Source organism: Neopsephotus bourkii, unplaced genomic scaffold (assembly GCF_033783945.1).
Source record: "Neopsephotus bourkii isolate Nb327-2 ecotype Australia unplaced genomic scaffold, CSIRO-AGI_Nbou_v1 NB_379, whole genome shotgun sequence".
Taxonomy (NCBI): Eukaryota; Metazoa; Chordata; class Aves; order Psittaciformes; family Psittacidae; genus Neopsephotus; species Neopsephotus bourkii.
The window spans coordinates 1529259-1551315 of NW_026900884.1; the positions used below are offsets into that span (position 1 = coordinate 1529259).

Below are 22057 nucleotides of genomic sequence, written 5' to 3' on the forward strand. Positions count from 1 at the left end.
GCACCTGTGTTTTAGTTGAATACATCGTTCTAGCATCTATTAATTTCATATGTCAACTTCCACTAATGGCTCATGTTTGTTTTATTTTTTACAAGAAGGTAGGCTGGGGAGTGCGTGGGAATTAAAAGATTATTTAGCTTCTTAGTGATGTCAGTTTTTTGTGTATATTTTCTCATTTCTTACTTCTTAGTGTGTTTTCTGATTCAGTATTTTTACACAGTTTTAGCCTTCCTAAACATTATTTCTCTCACACATGTATTCTCTTTTAAGCTGAAATGCTCATGTTTATATATGTGCATGACCTGTTTGTCCATTACTGGGATATTCATCAAATAGTCTTTCCTGGTTTATGCTCTAACCCCACCATTTTTTACAACTAATTATACTAGACTTTAAAGTGTAGATCCTTCTCTGATTGTGGCATTTACCCTTTTTTAATGTCAGTGCTTAAAGGCACAGTAGGTTTTTTGTTTCAGTGGATTTTTGTATCTCTCAGTGTTATGCATTTTATATACTCTTTCTAATCAAGACTTTCCCAGTGCTTGGTGCTTATAAAAAATCAGACTGTTCTGTGTCAATCACATCTTTGCTTGTTTTTGTTTGTTAGCTGCTTTTCCATATGGTGGATTGCTGCTGCTTTTTGTAATCTGTCCTTTACTGCTGGAGACTGTTACTGATATTTTCAGTGTACACATTTTTCTGAATACTGTCCCTTTGCATGTTTTGATTTTTCTTCTTGCCCCTTGCTGTTGATAGGAGTATGGCATTAATTCTTCCTTAGGTCTTGCTGGAAGTCTGTTTCATGTGATCCATTACCTTTAAATTGAATTATGTGCCCCTATAAACTGTGTCAAGTAATTATAATTCCATCCCTGAGAGCAATCCTCCATGACATAAGGGGACAGTTGGCATTCTTAGAGCTGAGATGGGGTTCCCATTTAGACATCTGTCTACATTGCAGGATTTAATTTTCAACTCTGCTATAAGGAATTATTACATTCTGAAGTTGGCATGTTCTAGTGTTGCTTATATAGAAACTTTGAATATTTCTTAATCTTCTGGTTAATAAATCTGTTTTTAAGGTAATGTATGTGTACTTTGGTAGTAAGCAAGAAGTTAATTGCATCAGATGATCGCAAATTAATTTTCGTTAACAAACCGAATAGCAGCCATTTATATTGTTTTTTATTAATTCATTGCTGAAAGGGTGTTTTAACACTTGACAGCCCGTCCTAGATAACAACTTTCATCCTCATGTGCAATTTCTTTAATAAGATATTAAAGATATTTTTTTCTTGTTAGATAAGCATCTTGCTTCATCTACATGTTTAATATCCACAACACAAGGCTCTTCTATGTTTATTTTGCCATTTTCCCCCCCTGCTCAGACTGGTCCTCTACTCACTCAAGGGGAAAGTGATGCAGCCCTTGTGGTTAGGACTGTGTAAAGCACTCCAAATGAAATTCTCATACACTTAAAGAGCATTCCTTCAAGCTTTGTTACGGAAGATTTAAATCCCTAAGAACTATTTTGAAATTTAAATCTTACAAAAGTTGTTTCCGTAGTTATGACACACAATTACATCAGATTAACTGGCTGGTTTTCACTGCTAGTCATTTGCAAGTGTTTGTTTTAAAGCTGTATTAGGTTTATTGTCTTGTAAGAATAATATGGTCTTGGAAAAATAGAAGCAAAAGTAATGAACATCATTTGGATAACTGGACCACTTAGCTGGGCCCCTTTATGTAAATTCTGTTAAAGCAAAACATTAAAAGTAAACTAATAGCCGTTTTTACTGAAATACTTAATTCTCCAGGAAACAGCGTTAACTATAGATACTACAAAATCTGTTACAGGTCGGTCTTCACTCTTTCCTTTTGAAGATGGCTTCCTAGATGACAGTCATGGTGATCAGTCTTTATCATCGGGTCTCAGCTCTCCAACACGCTGTCAGAATGGTGAAAGAGTGGAACGCTATTCTAGAAAGGTGTTTGTTGGAGGTCTTCCTCCTGACATTGATGAAGGTACTGTGAACAAGTTACATCGGTGAGGTGTGGGAATTGGCTTTCAGACAGTTACTTTAAAAAGGTCCGATTTTTCCTAAAACCAAATGTATTTTCACAGTATGTTGCTTGTAGTGCTCCTGGCATTATTTAAAGCAAACACCACCACCCGCAGCACCTCAGAATTTAACTGACATTCTTTTCTGCTGTAGATCAGAGGAGACAGAGACAGAAATGCCTTCACAGCAGGTCATTTAATCTGCAATAGCAGCAAACGTTCCCGTGTATGTAACGTTGGAAAGCTGGAAAAGGGAACTTTTTGGTTACTGTCACTCTGTAGTGCTTCCCAGTTTTTTTAAAAAGATGAGTTAGACTTTAAGGACTTTGTTAATGCCGTCCTTACCAAAATAAACCAGGTTTTAATCAGGTCTTATATCCAGCATATATGCAGTGTTCAGTTGACAAATGTAGTGCACTTAATATGGTTACAAGATAATAATAAGCTTAGTAGGTATGGTCAGTTTTTTTCTCCATCCCAGTCATTTTCTGCTCTATTTATGTGTGCCCTCACCCACACTGACTCCCAGACCAAAATGACAGGCTTTGTTGTATTTTTCATAGTACAGCTGGAATACACCATTACCTGGCTTCAACTGGCATATATAGGGAATTTGAGGAGGCCTTATAATGAAGAGAGGGATCTCTGAATCTGATCTATGAAATTGAAGCCTAAGTGACATGCAATTTTCATAAATAAATTATATGAGTTGCCAATCTGTGGTTTACAAACAGCTCAAATACAGTTCCCCTGTCACATCGTGAGTTACAGGACTGGTGATACAGGGACTGCTGGGTAATCTGGCTTCCCAGCTGTAAGAAGCAGGAGGCCAACAGGTACAATTGATGTGAATGTTGCTGGGTCACTCAGAATAAAAATACATGCCCAACCTACCAGGAGAGGAAGTAACGTGGGCTCCTGGGAGCAGTAACACCTTTTTTCCTTCAGCTCCCGCGTTATGCAATATGTGATTTGTGGCTATAGTCACTTGGAAAATCTGGTGAACAGCTCATGGGGTGAGATAAACTGAACACATCTCAAACAGCAAGCAAACAATTGGAAAACCACTGCCTTAGTCTTCAAACTCTTCTGACAGATTGTTGCTCTGATCTCTCTAGCATCACATTAGAGACAGTTTTAAAGTAATTCTTTCTTTAAAGTACATAAAGAAATGAATTGATGGAAAAAAAGATTTTTAAAAAAGAACATCAAACACTTCCTTTTTTCTAAAGCATTTGCATGTAGAACAGAATTGTCCTGCAGGATAGTTTGAGATGTGTGTCCCTCAGTGTCACTAAATTGATGTTTAAAAAGCAAAGAAATAACTTGGTAATTCAAGGCAGATTTCCAGAAGGGATGTGGAAGGGGAAGTCCACACAGTCACATGACCTGACACAGCCTGCTTTCTAGGGCATGCTGCAGGGAGTGGCCATGCTGACGTGTAGCTCCTCTGTCAGTCTCATGTGGCTGTATCTGACCCTGCTTTGTGGCTATAATTAGAAATAGATTGCAGCTAAAGCATATTCACTTCTGATAGATCATGTTTGCATTTAATCCTGCTGCAAACTTGCAGTAGTGGAATGTAAGATTACTTTTTTTAAGCAGCTGTGTATAGCATGAAGATGGAAGAATATTAGGTAATCCTCAATGTGCACTACTGCAGTTCTTACTTTTCTTCATAGGTCTAGAAAATAGTCTGTCTGGTTTGGGGGATTTTTGAAAGTAAGAATTTTTACTTGCCACTGTCAGTGTTCAGATTCTCTAAGGTGCCTCATTTGTTTTTTGTAGATGAGATCACTGCCAGCTTTCGTAGGTTTGGACCTCTTGTGGTGGACTGGCCTCACAAAGCTGAAAGCAAGTCATATTTTCCACCTAAAGGTAATTAGTTTAAAATACATTTATGCAGGCTCTTCTGGTGAAAGGAAATGATGTCTGCAATGTGGAAATCCATTACAAAGAAAATATTTGACTCTTCGTGACAAATTTTGTCTCTTTCAATAAGCATGTTTACAGCAGTTGTAGTGATGGAAAAAATACAATTCAGTGACTGAAATGCAGTCCTCTGTGTACTTTTCAGCAAGCCTGCAGTCTTTGAATCATGCCTTAACTTATATTAGCCTTACTTTAGAAGGCAAGTTGCACGAATTTCCTAGTGTAGCTTCTGTTGCAGTTTGCATACTATAGAAACTATAGGCGTAGTAGCTGGAAGTCACTGGTGAATTGGGTATGCAGTATTTTGTAGAGAAGTATGAGTCCACCTTGTATGTGCTCTGGCCCAAGAAGCTGCGATACTGCTCAGAATCACAAGGTCTGCAACAGGGCTCACAGAGCTGAACTGCAGCAAGGAACTCTGCTGAGAGAGATGGCATTGTGCACCACAGTTGCAGAGTTTGTAGGTTGGAGCTGATTTGTTTCAGGGTGGTTTAGAGCGTGTGTACAGGTGAGGCAATTTTGCATGTGTCAGCAAAACACTATGCAGACTTGTTCTGGTTGAGAAAGAACAGTTTATGGGAAACCTCTTCGGGAGATCATGATATATGCAAGATCAGATTGTTCTTACTGTATCCTAGTCTCTCCTATGATTTTGTATTGCACTATAGACATTCCATTCTCAGTCACACGTACCTCTTGCATATAGTTTGGGAGTTCACTTGTGATCTGAAACTGTGACATGAGGTTAATCAGAATTTGTGATAATGTGTGTTAAGATTTTCTGTTCTCTCTGACCTTGAAAGCTCCAGATTGCTCATTAAGGACACTGCTTATTTTGGCAGAACAATGGGCTGTTCAGTTAGTGAACCAGCTAATACTACAGCATTTTGATAGATGTATTCTGACTGTAAAAGCCACACAAATAAAAGCCAGCGTAATTTATCTGGAAACTGGAGGGCTGGAGGCAAGATAACTGTGGCAAACTCTTGCCCTGCAAACAGTATTTGAGGCACTTAAAACCAGAACAAAACCACATCCATGCTGCCGCTTTCCTGTTCTGTTCTCACAACTCAGCCTTGCTGAGAGTAGTTATTATGCATAACCTCTTCTTGAATTTAAAAACAGAAGAAGCAAAAAGAAACCCCAAACCAGGAACAAAACACCCCAAACTTCAAAAACCCACATACAATCCTAAGGAAAATGGGTAAAATATATGATTTTCCCTTTTAATTTTATTTTTAAAGGTCTTTAGGGTCTTCCTGGCTTATGAGTTTGGATTGTACCTGCACTTAAAAGTTAAAAAAACTAACCAAAACAGTAAACCCAGCTTTTTCTTGTCCCTAATATCTCCTAGTAATCTCCACTTCTTTTCTTATTAATTCAATAAGTAACTATTCCTGGTAAGTCAACATGGGACTTCCAGTTATGATCTAGTTCTGTATCTGACAGGAGACTAGTTACATCTAGCCGAACATGTAAAAATGTGTTTGAGCAAGATCTGTTTTTGCAGAAGACAAGGGAACGCAGCCTCACATCTATTTTTGTCATGATTCTAATATAGGAAACAGCCTTCAAAGCCCCTGCCAGTTGTCCTGAATGTCTGTCTGAAAGTGCTAAACAACAGTCAATCCCAACTGTTCCAGATTTATTTATAACTTACTTCTTAGTTATCAGTCGGGGCTGCAGCATCATACGTCCTGCATTCCTGTCTTTGAGATTCACTTACAGTCGTGTTAAGCTTGTTAGGTCACATGTACTTGATTTACTCTGATCCCATAGAGGCAGCATCTCTGTAGAAGACAGAATGTCTTTGACCAGCAGTCAAAGGGTAAAGTTTGAATGTGTGGTATAATTTTTTTCACAGCACTTTGGTCTATTTTATATTTATAAGGAGCACTTATTTTCCAAAGCTGTTGTGGAGGCATTGACAGAAGCACCACAATAAAATGTCTCCACTGCTGGTTTTCATTAGAAGTTACTTTAGAACTAAAATTGTCTTAAAAAAAAAACAACCCAAAACAACAACCCCAACCAGACAAAACAACCTTTTTTATTTTAAGCTGGTTTGATGCATTATCAGGCATGTATTTAAAAAATAGAATGAAATGAAAAGAGATACCTGAAATTATGCTTGGTGCAAAATTCAGTGACATGTCTTATTCAGCTGTCAAATACTCATGAATTCAAATGTTTTCTCCCTACCTTTTCCTAGATATCTTTGTTTCCATGTTGGATTGCTAGTCTGTAAATTCTCTGACATTTTGAATATGATTCAAGTGGAAAATATGACACCCCCACCCCCCCCAAAGACAAATTATAGAGGAGAGAATGAGTTGGTTTTTGTGTGCTAGCTATTTCAAAGGAAAACAAGAGAAAAAATGGATTGTTGGAATGCAGGGGTGATTATGTGGAGGCTAATCTTTGTTCACACATTAATAAAGCCTGGCCTTCAAGGCTTCTTGCACCTACTTGAATGTGCCCACTGGCAATAAAAGCGAACCCTACTCTTTCTGAAAATATGCCATCACCTCCAGACAGACTTCTGTGCCCTTTTGATGGACAGCCTGTTTCATTACTCCTTCGTGTCTGTCGGGTCAGGCCAGTGGGCAGTGTCTGGACTTACAGCAAAGTTCAGTATTTTCTTGTTTGTTTGCTTTGATAAGCATTCAGAAAGAGGTTTGGAGCGGCCAGCATCAGTAGCTGCTGCCAAGAGTCGGCATAGTCAGCTAAGTTTTACACTGGAGCCATTTTAAATCATGTCTTTCTCTTTTCATAGTTACATCCAGGTGATGACATCCCTCACAGTCCTGAATGTATTAATGCAGACTTGCAGTTTCCACTTACTGGTATATTTTATTGTATTTGTGGAATGTTTACTGTGTTGGTGCAATACCTGAATTCTCGTATAGTCACCCCTATATTAGGAGCACTTCGTTGATATTCTGAGGGCTAGGAACAAAAAGCTGCAGGAGCTATTAGCTGTGGCTAATCTGATCAAGAACGAAATCTGAAAGATTAAAATGTTGCTTGCAGTCTGGAGACCTTCCCCACCACTGCTACCCCACCAGGGTCTTTGTCTGGTTAGTTAAGTAAGTTAGGCCGCAGATGTGTAGTGACTTCTAGCAACCTGCTTTAGCTAATTCAGTAGTTGGTGTGGTTGATTACCTTAGGTGCAGCACATGTAACCTGTTTTCAGGACTAGCTGGAGTCCAGAAGCATTCCTGCAGTGTTGAGATTGAACAAAGGTTTTCTTGGATTTACCATTTAACATCCTGAGCAGGATGGTGTCACCTGAGGTTGTGTTCAGGCACATTACCTCAGATCTAGTGCTTGACCTGAAGGAAATACAGTTGTGTGTGAAATACATGGAACTGTAATCTCTGGCATGGTGAGATACACCAAGGCTTATTTCAGTGCAGTGCCAGCATTATGAGTTTGGACCCTGGGGGTTCGCAGACCAACATGGATGTGTCCACCCCATATTCCTCAAGCATTTCTGTACTGTCTGTATCATGTTTTCCTATTTTCCCAGACACTCTTGGTTTTTGTTATCCTTATTGAATCTTGCCTGATACCGTGAGCATGTTTGGGAAAGTGCTCTGGCTTGGTCAGTGGTTTTGGTTATTATAATAACAAAACCAAAATCACCTGATAGATCAGGCAGTCCTTACAGGATGCATTGGTTGCCAGAGAGTTCAGTATTTAGGTTGCTGGCAGAAGAGGGACTGGTGGCACCCAGCTGTTTCATCACTGAAAGTGTATATTATGCACTTGGGGAAGAGCAGCTGATAACAGCTGACAATGTGTATAAGAGTTCTTATTTCTATTTCTGCGCATTTGTATTATTGCCTTAACATTTATTCTTTACTACCCCCAACTCCTGTATCCCCCACCCCCTGCAATGCATTGTAAAGCTTAGCACTATGTTTTTCTGTTGGTATCATCCATGAGGTGATTTTAATGCTTTGATTCTGAAAAAGCCAGTTCATTCCCATTGCCTGAAAAGTCTTTGGATTACTACCTTTGGCATCCGTTTGGATATGTTAGTAATGGAACTGGCAAAATTATAAATGCCATGTGTTGGTCTTGGGTAAGCAGATGCCCAGTTTCTGATGTGTTTACTTGGCTTTCGCCATACGGGTTTGGGAATTAAATGTAGTTTGTGGGTTTTTTTGAGTACCTATGAGATGTTGAGAAATAATGAAATATGCAGTAAAGAATGTTATCAAATGGTGTTACACATTACCATGGCACAGTCTTATTTCTCTCTGGCAAAATCCAGAAAAATCATACTTTACTGAAACAGAAATCGATGGGGTTTTTACTTATTTGCTGGTCTGAGTTAAGCAATGCTTATGCTAACTGCAGTCATTTTTCCCTCTTTTTTATTAAACAAATGGTGCCAATTATTTCAAAACCACTTTTAATTATTTTAACAGATTGCCAGCTTTAAAATGACTTTTTAAAAAGCCTTTATTGATTTTGCTTTGTGATAACTGATTTTTCTAGCATTCACTACAAACTGCACAATGTATTTTAAAATGACAAAAATTACGCAAAAGTCTTTCACTGTTCCTTTGAATTTAGGAGGACTGATGTTTGGATAAACGTGAGATTTAGAGTGAGAAAATGAAGTGTGGCAGAGCTTGGAGATAGGATGGATTTGGAGCAGGAGGAATGCTTTGGCCTTGCAGTTGATTAGATGTGTGGTGCAGCAGTCTGATCCTCATGTGTTTCCCTTGTTCTCTGGTTAGTTACCCTACTGTTTGATAAAAATAAGCACTCCTGTCCCTATTGCTCCAGGGGACAGTAAAGGTGAACAGAATCACAAGAAGAGACTAGTATATGCAGAGTTTCAGAGAGTAATATTATGAAGTGATTCTCATACTTAAAAACAACTGGTGGGACAAACTGCATGAGCCTTCTTGATGATCTCTAAGGGAACGCTAGATGGGAACACCATTGCTGGTAGTCTTCTGACTGATGTTGATTTCATGGATGAGGACCATTTGCATTGTTAATTCCATTGCCACTGCAGTGGCAACAGGAGCATGGAGTCATAATTCTAATTTCATCAGCTATGTTAACAAGAAGGTGTGTGGTTTGTCCAAAGGCAGCAATCTGTTGCACTGAAACTAATTGCTTTGGCTTAATTTACCACCAGAGTCCAGCATAAAATGCTTAGCCAATTTTTGTATGGTAAAAAACATACAAAACATTTGCAAGAATGGAAACTGATACTCCTTTTCCAGAAATAAATTGTGTGGCAAATAGTGATGCAAGATAATTTTTAAGCTTTATTTATGTATTTTCCAACACACGTGTGTGCAATATCAGTCTTTCACTGACTGACCTCTGGGGCTGTGTTTTGGATCTGTAGTCCCTGTGTGTTCCCACAGTAGGGCAGTACAATCTCAAATCAGTGCAGTTCACAAAAGGTATGGTAGCAAAATGCAGTACACACTGATCTGCTCTTCTGTAGCTGTGCAACATTAGGTCAGTTGGTTTTGCATAGAACTTTCTTATGTTGCTTCATGTAAGAGAATCTTTGTCCCTAAAACTATGCCATATGCAATTTCTTTTTCTAGAGGTAAACATTCTCCTAAGTGTAATAGTCTCTTGTGAGATTTCATTTAACAGTCCCAAAGCAAATTATTTTCTGGCTACAACACAAAAGGCAGCTGTTGTCCAGATTTAGATCTCTGTCCTACCAAGAAATTTATCCCTCTCTTATGGGTGGGTTTTGGTTTTTTTAAGTTATCCTCAAGTTGACTTTTAGTCTACAGGACACTCATCCACCAGTGTCCCACCATTTTTGGTAGTTCTGTTGTTCAGATGGATAACATTGTTAGGATGAACAGTCAAATCGCAATGGATAATATGATGTCTGTGTACTGTATTATGTTGTATGTGTACAACAAATAAAACACTAACTTTTCTGGGTTTTTTAATAAGTAATACACATCTGGGGCCAATGTGTCCTACAGGAAATAATTTCAGTAGCTCTCCATCACCTACATTCCAGTATTGCTCAAGTAGATTATTTAAGTAGGAAAAGTTCTGTTGCCTCAGAAGTTGAGAGTTCACAGCTTGTGATAGTCCTAGAGTAGCTTTACCAGTGCTAATATGATAAAGTTTACTCATATGATTAATTTTACTGTCAGACTTGCTTGTTAGCCACGTGAAATGAAGAGTATTTGATATCTGAAGAGGAAGTCTAGTTTCTAATGGCTGCACTTCTGATTTGCTAGAGAAACAACTTGTTTTTACAGTCTTGCTCACTAATGTGCTAGTCCCCAGAGTTTCCAGAAACAAAACCTGTGAAGACAATCCTGTGTGATGTTTTCAAATTCAGCCTTTATGTGTCTGGGATCTGTCAGGGAGCCTCATTCTTAGCTGGCTGTATTGGAAAGTGTTTTACGTAATCAGGGGGTTGACTGCAGTTAACCACGTATCTTCATTTTATAGCATTAGTAATAAATTGCTAGAAGAGTTTTGTAGTTGTAACTGTTCAGAGGCCGTTCAGAAGTTTTTGACAGAGGCAGCCAGAAGTCAATACAGAAGGTTGTTTTGCTATATTACATTATTACATTCTAGATTCTTCTGCTGGACTCTGTGATCATTGGAAGAAGATGGGGTGTCTCGTAACTCAGTCAGTAGTCTCAGCAAAAGGCCCTGAATTTCCCACATGAAAAATACAGGTTTCTAAAAGACCCAATTGGTTGCCTGGTGGCAATTAAAGAAGGTGCACTTAGGGAGCCCCTATCCTGGCCTGCAGTATTATGTATCCGTTTTCTATTAAATTGTATCTAATGTCTCTCAGTTTCATGTGATCTGATGTGCTAGGTAGTATGTTACATGAGGAGAGATACTTGGGCAACATCCATTGCTCCCAGAAAGGCCAGTTTTGACGTTTATATGCATTGCATCTCTACATGCTGATAGGTGGGGTTTTTTTTTCCATAAGCCTCCTGACTCTAGGCAAAACTAAAGGCCACATGTTGGAGTTGCATAATATTCTTTTTTTCCAGAACAGTGTTTCCATAAATCATCTATATGCTTTTCTGTTGGTCATATGCCAACGAGGCAGGCTGGTTTCTCTCTCTCACTGCCTGGAAGCATTAAGATTGCAGTGGAATTTCTTATATTTCACACAAACCATCTATGTTATTAAGAGTACATTGAGTTAAGTCAGTTGATATTTAAGGCTTCTCTCAATGGGATTGCTGCTTCCAAAATCTAAAAAACAGTTGATTAGAGTCTGGTTCATGCATCTGCTAATCACTGCTCATCATCACAGGCTTTCTATCAAATGCCTAATTCAGTAGGTTCTGTCTAAACAGCAGTTCCAAGCATCCGCTTCCTGGACTACCTGTTGCAGTAAATTTGCTTGGGCAGATGCTGAAATAATTGACTGGGATGTGTCACTGTGACTTACCTGTGTATAGTGCCCATGGGTTTTTCTTCATTGTTGTGCAGCTTTTACCTGCTGCAAAACTTCCTGAAATTCTGATTTACTTAGCCTAAATATACCTCTGGCTTAAATGGAAATTATACAAGTGTTTGCTTTAATGATGCAGCCATCTGAGGAACTAATGCTGGCCAAAGAAAACCCCAAACCATGTCAGACAAATTTACCAATGCCTCTTTTGGACATCATCTTTTGGATTCATAAAAGGATGCATTTCAGGAGTATGTCTTGGGTATTCTGTAGTATGTAGGTAATTGACACTGACATGAAATTGAATTTTTTATTTATTGGGCAATTAATTTTAATAAAACTGGACTTGGTTGTGATCACACGTTTTAAATCTTAATGGTCTTAAAGATGACCTCAAAGAGAAATGGGGAGCCCTATGAATTTATCTTATCGAAGATGAATCTTGCAAATCACCAGCTGTCCAAATCAGGAACAGGGTCAAGTTCAAACTGTTAACTGTTTTAGCTCTTTATTTGAGGAGATGCAGGTTCTTTAAGGAAAGCTTAGTTTCACAAAATACTTGGTGAAACAAGCTCATAGAGCTTGATGACTGACTTCATCATATTTCCTAAATAAGAGTACTTAATCATGCATTTTTAGGGATGTGCATCTCAGTCATTTTTGTGGATGGTAAAGAAATATATTAGTCTGATAAATGCTATAGTAATTGAACGTACTTGTGCAAGCTAATCAGTGAGTCAGTTCGATATACGCATTATAATATACATCTCGCATGACCTACTCAGAAGGTAAAAATATGGTCTGGCATGGATTCCTGTTGGATTTGTAGCTACTCTGAAATGTTTGTATGGGGAAGAAAATATGAATTCTGATATTGAAGTCTCCTATTAATGATACATTTAAACAGTGAATGGGTATTTAAGCTAAAATGAAGTATATTAAATAATTCCGTATAGCTACCATTTATACTGAATTTTTGTATTGGATAATGACTAAAAGACTTCAGCATACTGAAAACGTGTCCCTTTGTTATTGTCACTTCATAGTACACAAATTAAGAAAATGCTGCTAATTTTCATTTGAATGACTGTCAGTGCACAATATCTAGCTAAGTTTTCTTTCAAAACCCACTAATGCCTAAGACACTAAAAAAAAGAGGTTTAAGGCAGCAGTGAAAGCATTACCTGGAATTTGAACATACTGAAGTACAGAAAAAGCTTTCCATCACTTACCTATAGGAAGTAACCGGCCCACTGCTGTCAAATGGAAGCACTTTTAAAGCCAAGGAGATTTTACTGTGGTTTGTGTCCCTACCCCCCATCTAAATACTAACTTCATTAAATGTTGCATTTTCTTTCATTTTGTGAATTGAAATGTATGAATTGATCTGTTGAGGCTCCAGAATAAAAGCAGTGCTTTGAATAGTGATAACTAGGACTTGAGAATGTTTTGTGCTTTGCTAATAGCTTCTGCTGTGTCTTGTTATGCTAATAACTAACGAAGCACCAAATTCTTCTTCCAAATTTATAATATTCCATTCTTAGGATCACTACAGTGATCACACAATTCTACTCCTACAATAATGATGCAGTAATATAAAATCAGTGTGAGATCATCTGAATATATAAATCAGCAATTTAATAAATGCAGTATCCCAAATTATATCTCCGTGCTCTCAAATCAGAGGTTAGGACTGGCAGTGGGAATGCATCAGGTACTAGTATGATGCTGTGGATACCTCTGCCCAAGGCAGTGTATATACCTCTTTCTGATTCCAAAAACTGGGAGCAGACAAGGACCGGTGTCTCTCAGATGTCTCGGTGCTGTGGTTGGCATTTTTTATCTACATTATATCATGCAAATTCTACCTAGTTTTGGTACCACTGATGTGGTTATACCACTGATTATACTGACACAGTATCATCAGTAGCCTGCTGTATACCAGTGTCAGTTGTGCTGTTTTCATTGTAAAAAGTGAAAACCATAATGTCTTAGAGGATTTGATAAAGTCCCGTAGTTGGTTTTTTGTTCTTGTGATGTTTTGTTTTTAATTCTGCTCTCCCAGGAAAATGCATACTCTCGCTAACCAGAAACTTCTTTTTATTTTGAGGCAGAGAAGTTTGGTCTGTACTATGAATAATCAAGCTTTGGAAAACCCTCCCGTTATTAAGGCAGGCTTTTCAAGCTACATATTTTCTAGACAGTCAACAAAGACAAAGAAACTTGAGCAACTAGAACCTGAAAACTTAACCTAGTGGTTAAGCTAGTAACCATAAATGTATCACAGAAGCAACTGACAAATTAACTACTTGACTGAAAGTCACAGCCTAGTACCAAAGCTCTGCATTTTGTCTTCTGAAATGTCTTGCAACTTCACTTCCTCTTTGGGCATGGGTCAGTCACTGTGAAGCGCAGATTATTTATCTGCTCACAGGAGAGTCAGAATCGTACAAAATAAGACCATATGTTCCTGCCTTGGTCTATGTAAATGACATTGGGTAGCTTCTCTTTCTTAGCGAAGTCCTTTACTTTGAATGAAGCTGTTGTCAACAGTCCCAAGTGTTTCGTGCATCACAGCTCTAGTAAGTGCTGTATCCTTTCTTCTTTAAAATAATTAAAAAATATATTGTCATTTAAAATTAAAACCATTGGTATTGCAATCCCCAAATACAGTTTTATTAATTAAAACTAACCGATTTCAGCTAAAGTGTAGCCTTGATATTTGGACCTTTGCTTTTTCCCAGTCTTTGTGTTGAATTTATTTTACCTTATGTTGACACTATGCATGACAGAAGCTGGAATGAAGCGGAAGATTTATAGTTATCTAGAATTTCTCTATGTTAAGGTTGCTTGGAGTAGAATTGGCAAGTGGCTTATTTGTGAAGAAGAGTAACAGGTTTTGTTCAAACTTGGAAATGGATCTCTTTTCAGCCATCTGTTCAGCGTAAAAGCAGCAGCAGCAGACCTGACCCCCTCCAGATGATGACAATAAGCTGCTCTGCCCAGAGCAGTTACCATTTCCTATAGCCCTTGAAAACAAGAATTGAAAAATTAAATTCTGAATTTAGTTGGGGTTTTTTGTTATGAATGTGAATACATGAAAAATGTATATTCACATTTATAACAACATTCACATGCTGACCCAGAGACAAAGATAGCTCTTGCCTCATCAGAAATTTAGTCTTTGTCATATGATTAATTCATGTGACTACTCTTATAACTACAATAAACCAAATTATATGTTACAGCCTTTCTTTTATGTTTTTATACCCTTTAATTCTGGTTTATAGCTGCTATAGATCATGTTGCAGTCTTAAGTTTTAAATTCCTGTGACCTTTGAAAGAGGAGACAACCCTATAGATTTACTGTTGCAGTGTTTCACAGTAGTGTAGAAGTAAAATGCTGGATTAAAAAGAGAAGCTTTTGTACACTTGTTGAATATTCTTTTAGTGGGGAGGGGGAAAAGCATTTCAATTTTTTCTTTTCCAATACAGGTGAGTAGGAATATTTTTACTACAGGACAGACTGAGAGGGTGTGTGTATACTGGTTTTTCCCCATAAGCAGAGAAAGACTTTAAGTAGAGATGACAAGCAAATCCTTTCTACTTCTTGACATTGTTTTGGAATTGAAAGAACTTTATGAATCTTTAGCTGTATGTATTCACTGCAGCACTATCAAAATGTTGTCCTTTCTATGCAGCACAGAAGTGCAGAGGAAACACTGGGGCACCTCTCCCATGTCCCAGAAATAATGCCATGTCGTCATAGAGGAGGCGTCCTCATGGAGCCAGCAGACATGCTGTGGTGGGAGGTTGTGTTGTGGATTTTTTAGTTTGTTTCATTTAAATTGAAGATGTGAGGGAAAATTCTTCCTAATATTTATGACAATGTTAGGAAGTTTCTGACTTCTCTGTTGTTTGTAATATGGTAAAGATCATTAGTAGTAAGAGTTAAATGTTAATTTCCATTCTTCTAGTATTCTTATTGAGGGGGCTATTGGTAAAATGGAGATTATGAAGACATGCAGTTTATTTTACAGAAGCTGCTGATAACCTGAGAACCTCAGTTTTCATTCAATTCTTCCATATGATCTCCTTGCTTGCTAACTTCTCTGGTTATGTGTCTTGTGTTCCATTTAATTATGTACACTTCACGTAATTGCTATTTAGATTCACGATCCAATTATTTTTCAGTGGGAGTGAGGATATATGGTACATACCTTTAATTAAAAGCAAAGAAAACCCACCTAAAACCTGTCTTTAATGTGGCATATGGAGAATTTCTTACATTTTGGACTACTCAGTCTGGTACTAATGAGAAAACATGTAAAATGAATAGGAGTCTCACTGCAGATGTGAAACTGTTCAAATTTTTTATACACCTTTTGATTTTTAGAGAAAGGAATCAGCTGAGAGGGCCATACACTGCTGTTTAAAATTAGACTGACTAAAAGAAATTAATCTTTGCAGGCCTGACTAATACATAATTTCACTCTTCTGCAGTAGCTAAGTGAGATTACAGCCTTTCTATTTTGAGGTTTCTAAAGTATTTAAAGCCTTTGATGTTTTTTGAGTCATGTCACTGCAATGTTTAAAAGAAAGTCTGCATTTTTTAACACTTCAGATTTTTTTATTTTTCAAAAATTATTTTCATTTTTAATAGTTGTTTCATCTTCAGGATTAGAAATGTGTTTTATTCATGTTCAAAGCATCTTCTAATAAGATTACTAAGGGCATGTGTGAGCAATGACCTTGTGTCATCACATTAACTGATTTAGAAATCTGGTTCACACTGTTTCTAAATGTTCCTTTGGTGCGGGCTTCTAAAACAGATTTATTCTAAAAGTTCTAGTAAATACAACCACAATTAAATACAAACCTATTTTTAAAAATCGGGGGGTGGGGGGAAAGTGCTACTTCTAATTCATGGAAAAAATTGTCTGTTTAACTGTACTTTTTGGAGGTAGCGATCTCAACCACCTAACAATAAACCCAATAACATGAGGCTAGAACATTCATCTGCTTTGCCAGTTTAACTCCATCTTGTTACATAATAATATGAAGTATATATATATATATATAAAAAAATATTTTCATAAGATAACTTAGGTGGATAGTAGGTTTTATTGTAACCTTTGAGCCTATGAAAACATCAGAGAAGACACTGTCTAAACTTTAAAAAGACTGAAAGAAAATGTGCTTCAAAGGTAGTTTAAATTTTTTCAAGTAATTCTTCCATTTTGCATATGAAATGAGTATGTGTGATGACTCAAAGGCTGTTCTGACCTGCTGTGCAGTATGTAAAGGGAAGAGAAAGTCCTCTTCATTCTCCTAGTTCTGCCACCCAGCATCAGTGCTTGAAAACTGAAAACACATGACCCTTAGAATATGATTTCTATATCTGATTTTGTAAGAGCGTTTATGGGAATTTTTGGAATTACGGATTTGAGGTCAATTACATAAATAATAGATGATATGCAGACTTCTGACATAGATATTCAAATAAGCTTAGATTCTGTATATAATTCTTCACTACATTTTTTCTTTATTTAAAAAGTAACCCCTCTAAGTAGCTCTTCTAAGAGCCAGAAATAGCTTAATCTTTCCCTACTGATTATATAACATTTGAATGCCAAAATGCTGGCTTTGTACCAGAAGGCACAGCTCATGGTGGATGTATTTCAACAGCAATTTATGTATTGCTGAAGAGCAATACATATGCAAGATCTTAACTTATGAATTACTTTTAGTATTCCCAAGTTGAGCATAAAATGAGTATTAATTTCAGTTACTATAAAGAGATGGAACTAATTCACAATTAACTGAAACTTCTAAGAAGAACTTCTGATTGAATTCAGTCCACTCTGGGCTTCATTAAGGGAGAGATCTGTGCGGCTGCTCCATTAGCACCTTTCTGAAATACTCCTGTACCACTGAGTAACTACAGGCTGTTCAGACACCCTTAGCACTTTTAACATTAGTAATCAATCACTTCAACTGAAAGGAGTGCAAAAATTCTGGTATATCAAACTTCTTTCCTACCTTCTCCCATCGGTTACAGAACAGTCAATGATCACATTTCACACCACCAAACTTTGTGCCTAACGATGAAGCTGTACAAGGAAGGTGTTACCAAGCTTAACAGAATAAAACCTTTTTTTACTCTCCTACTTTACCCCCCAACACTCCCCCACCCCAATTTTTTATTTATGAATGCTCTGAAACGCTGGTGAGCCATGAAAAGCATGAAGTTGGGTCATCTTTAACTCTTGAGAAGTATTTTGGTCTAGACAAGAGGTAGTCTTCTCTTATAAATTCTGTCAATATGTCTTGCTAAGTTGAATGGTGTCTGCAAGGCCTGTAAGTTAATTTCCTCCCTTGCCTGATAGACTTAATATGCATTCTGCCCTAATAAAGGTTCACAAGTAGTTTTTGCTTTAATTATGTTGAGGAAGAATGGGTAGAACACATGTATGATGCACTTATGGCCAAAACTCTAGTATGTCTCTGCCCATGGCAGGGGGATTAGAACTAGATGGTCTTAAGGTCCTTTCCAACCCTAACTATTCTATGATTGTCTGTAATTTGTACTAACATGCCAGGTTTTAACATAAAAGTATGAATATCAAGATTCTGCTATTGTAAGAACAAGCAGTACAGGTACCTAAATAAACATCTAGCATGTTTTTTTTCAGAGCTCACTGAAGCCTTATTACAAAATAGGCTTTCAGTAATACAGAAAGGTCCCATCATTAGGGAAGGTAGGCCTATGTTGAATTGGACTGGCGATCTTCCAGACAGTTTAGGCTGGCAAAAATGTACTTTCCAAATTATAGCAACATTATATGGTAGTTCTGAGTGTATCTTGAATTTCAAGTGACAACCTTGCTAGAAGCTCGTGGGACACAGTGTGTATGCCTGATGTTCCAGTTTGTTCTCAGCAAGGTTAAGTGAAATTAGACCAACTGGGCTACATTATCCTTTCATATGGAAATTGTGTCACTGTTCAGATGTCAGAATGAGATGTGTACAAAGGAGCTTAGTTCTTGTACTGCTTTCCATCCAATAATGAATCCTTGAGCTCAAGGTTGAGGAGCTCCTACACTATGCTTCAGGATACAGGGAGATTAATCTTCTTCTCACTTTCCCTCTGATGTACCCTTTTAAAAAGATGTGGTGACTTTTCTTACAGCAAAATAGGTTGTTGCCATTCTCCAGTGAATTACAAGTGCAGTGTTTACTGTCAGCACCACTGTGATGTACCAGCAGGCAAGAGGGAGCTGCCTTGCCCTTGCTCTGCCAAGAGGCCATATTAGTGTGTATATAGAATAGTCAGCTGTTGTCAGATACCTTGATATTTTCTAGGGCTTTAATTATCTTGCCTGTTTTACTTTGTGGAACCTAAGTCAGGACCAGTCCTTTGAGCCCTCCAATCTTTAAAATGTCTGGTCAGGTAAGAAAGGGTCACAGCTGAAGTTCGCCTGCAGCATACTACTGCTGCATGTTACCAAGACTCGGCTGCAGAGAATTAAAGCTTTAAAGTTCATCAGACGGTCTTTACTTCTTGGAAAGAAAAGTATGGTTTAAGTCACATGATGCATGTGATGCGCAGAGAGGACAATGTGCTGAAGCATACAGTGCTGAGGAATTTGAAGCAACTCTCTGCTAAATAATTGGACTTACTTGAATTAATACATTTTTGGTTTGGAAACTGATTATCTTACTAATTCAACCTCACCTACTGTCTTTAAACATGGATTAACTTTCTTTCAAACCTAGATGCCCCCATAATTCTCCAGTATTCTGAATGTTGGAAGTGAACTGGCTTCGGTAAAACTTTGGGGATTAGATAGAGGAATTAGGCTCATCTCATAATGTAGTACAAATAGGAATAGAAATACCAGTTAGAACAGGATATAATGACTAAATCAGATGTTTTTGAGAATCTCTTCAAGAAGGAATACTCTTAGAGCTTTATAAAGTTATAACCAAACATAGCATTTAAACATAACTGACAGAAAAATAAAATAGATTACTGTTAATTCACAGATTAGTGTGCTGGTTTTTCTTTAATTTGTGGCTGAAGATATTAAAATTAGTGTTTTGTTCTTGTGCAGAAAAGTTATTTCATTATTACATTGTATCTAGTGTGAGATGATTCTTTGTGCAATGTTGGTAGTTTCCAATTTCATTTTTTATACTAGAATCTGAGTTCAGAGTACCTTTCTGAATTTGGGGTTTTTGCATCCCTATGTGCTTCTAGAAGATGAGTAAAGATGCCTTCAACTTTGGCAGATATCTTTCATGTCAATATCAGCTTCTACATGATCCTTATATCATCAGAGCTTCTGCTACTTATTTTTTATTTCAGTGTAATCTTCATTAATCTTGAGTATCAAAAGTTCTTGAATAATTGGGAGATAGATGTGCAGTCACCAGGTTTTGAATTAATGCTGGACATCATGTTGTACTAGTCCAGCCTCCTTACTTGTCTAGATTAATTGAAGACTGCTGCTGTAAATTGCTTACCTGTGTGTCTTTAGAGGGGCCACACAGAGTCCATAGCAGGCAGGAGAATGTATTACAGCCACTGAGGTCTAGAGAATTGAGGAAGTGGTCACTTATTAAACTTCACGGTAGGCACTAGCTCCAGGTTAGAAAACTGAATTCTTACTAACATGGACTGCTCCTATAATCTAGCAGCCAGAGAAAATTAACAAGTACCTGATTAATTTTAACTGGTTTGGGAAATTACACTCATACCATTTACTGCACCCTCAAATGACTGTCGGCTCCAGTTTCCGCAGATGTAACCTCTTAGCATGACCCAGAAAAACATGAAAAAGCTTCACAGAAGAAAGAAGCATCCCAAGCTGTTACCTAGATTTTTGCTAAGTCATTATGACACAATAAGCATTTTTCAATTTTCATTTTGCTAAAGAGATTTCCAGTATTTTGCTGTTTTAAGATTATAAAAGTCTGAAAGAGACAAAATTTGGGTTTTTTAGAGTTCAAATCTTATGGTCTGGTCAGAAGATAAATCCGAAATGTTTAAATTCATTTAAATATATTGTAAAACATTCTTTTAAAGTATTCATGAATGTACATATACTCTTATTCATAGATCTGCACTTGCATCTTCTGGGAATATGTCTTACAAGGCATTTTTATATAAAATACAAAGCAACTAAAATGTTGAAGTGTGTTTATATCTGTAGGGACTGTTTTAAGTTACTTAAATCTGCTAGAGGGGGAACCAATGGTTTTACTTAAAAAGTTACTTTTTATTGGGATTAGCATCTTTAACTCACTCCAACTGTAGGTATGCAGGTTCCTCGTTTGCTAGCAAGAGTGATGATCAAACTATTCTGTTTTCTTGGGCAAGCCTTTCTACAAGTGTTCTGGGCTATGCCTGTGTTGTTAACGCAAACCTTTTCTTGTCTCTGAAAACAGCTGCATAGAATTTCATATTCTTTGAGAAGTTACACAGGACTAGAGATAGCAGGGGCAGAGGTAATTTGGTAGATAATAACAGAGGGAGATGTTTTCAGTGTCTGTCTTTATTTTTTTTTTCATAAATCATGGCTGCATAGTATTTATCTAAAAAGTAAAATAGTATTCACTCAATATTCTGAAAAATTAGGGTAAGTCACTACAATAATAACAGCAAATAGACTATGTAAAGCTATATCAAAGTTTGTCATGATTTAAATACCATGTGTTGTCATGTAGTCACTGTTTGTGTCAAAAGTCTTAGGCAGAGAAAGTCTATCAAGCAAAGGAAGTCTAGCAGTCCCTGCTCAAAACCCAGCTGCCTCTAATTGCTGCAGGTTTTTGGAAAAGAAGTATTGTGTAAAACACCCAAATGCCAAATTATAAAGGTCAAAGCCAACATGTTCACATTCAGTGAGAAAACTGAGTTGTACTGATTATGGGGCAAAAGAACAATTAATACATGCTCGACAGAAAGCCCTCTTAACTGGGCAGCTGTATCCAAGCCTAGCAGCCAGTCTTTAGATGGCTCTGCTTGTTATATACAGTGTGCTGTATTAAGTTTCATTTCTGATGCAGCAAAAGCATGGACTGCTTGGGTCAAATCTTCATTCAAACTTAAGAACATTAAGTAAAAGTGAAGCAAGCTTTCTTGCCAGCTGCGTTCAGAAGAGCACTGAACGCCACACACAGTTTTACTGGCTAATTTAAAGTCCTAAAATTCTGAGTCACTAACAGCAGTTTTTACTGGACTTTCTTCCTTTTGAACTGCTTTATTTAAATATAAATAACAACAGCAGGTTGCTATTTATATTTAAATAAAAAGCACATAAAACGCAATGCATGCCATTCTTTTTTGCTCATGCTTACTGGTTTTAGGCAAGCATTTTTCTCATAATTAAGTACGTAAGCATAGAAGTTTATTTATCTGTTTACCTGTCCACTTTCTTTTAATATTTATTCATTGTATAGAATGACCAGGAACTTGGTGCCTCCATTGTAAGATGATAATCACTGATACTAGCAGATAGTACTGATAAGCAGCTCAGATACAGTCCCTGGATAATAAGAACCCTTTATTCACTAGCCTGTATTCTCACTGCTCAAAATCCTTAATTAATGAAATAAAC

At 37.3% G+C, this 22057-nt stretch overlaps 1 protein-coding gene across 11 annotated transcripts in view; it reads left to right on the top strand.

Moving 5' to 3' along the window:
• Nucleotides 1–22057, top strand: part of CPEB3 (cytoplasmic polyadenylation element binding protein 3) — a 92769-nt gene that overhangs the window by 57664 nt on the left and 13048 nt on the right. For 9 of the 11 annotated variants that reach the window (XM_061349010.1, XM_061349011.1, XM_061349009.1 and 6 more), the window contains 2 exons: nucleotides 1858–2025; nucleotides 3851–3940. The exons of the other annotated variants lie outside the window; for them this stretch is intronic. In XM_061349010.1, coding sequence (XP_061204994.1) covers nucleotides 1858–2025; nucleotides 3851–3940 — 258 coding nt within the window. The remainder of the gene's footprint in view (nucleotides 1–1857; nucleotides 2026–3850; nucleotides 3941–22057) is intronic. 11 annotated transcript variants of the gene reach the window in all.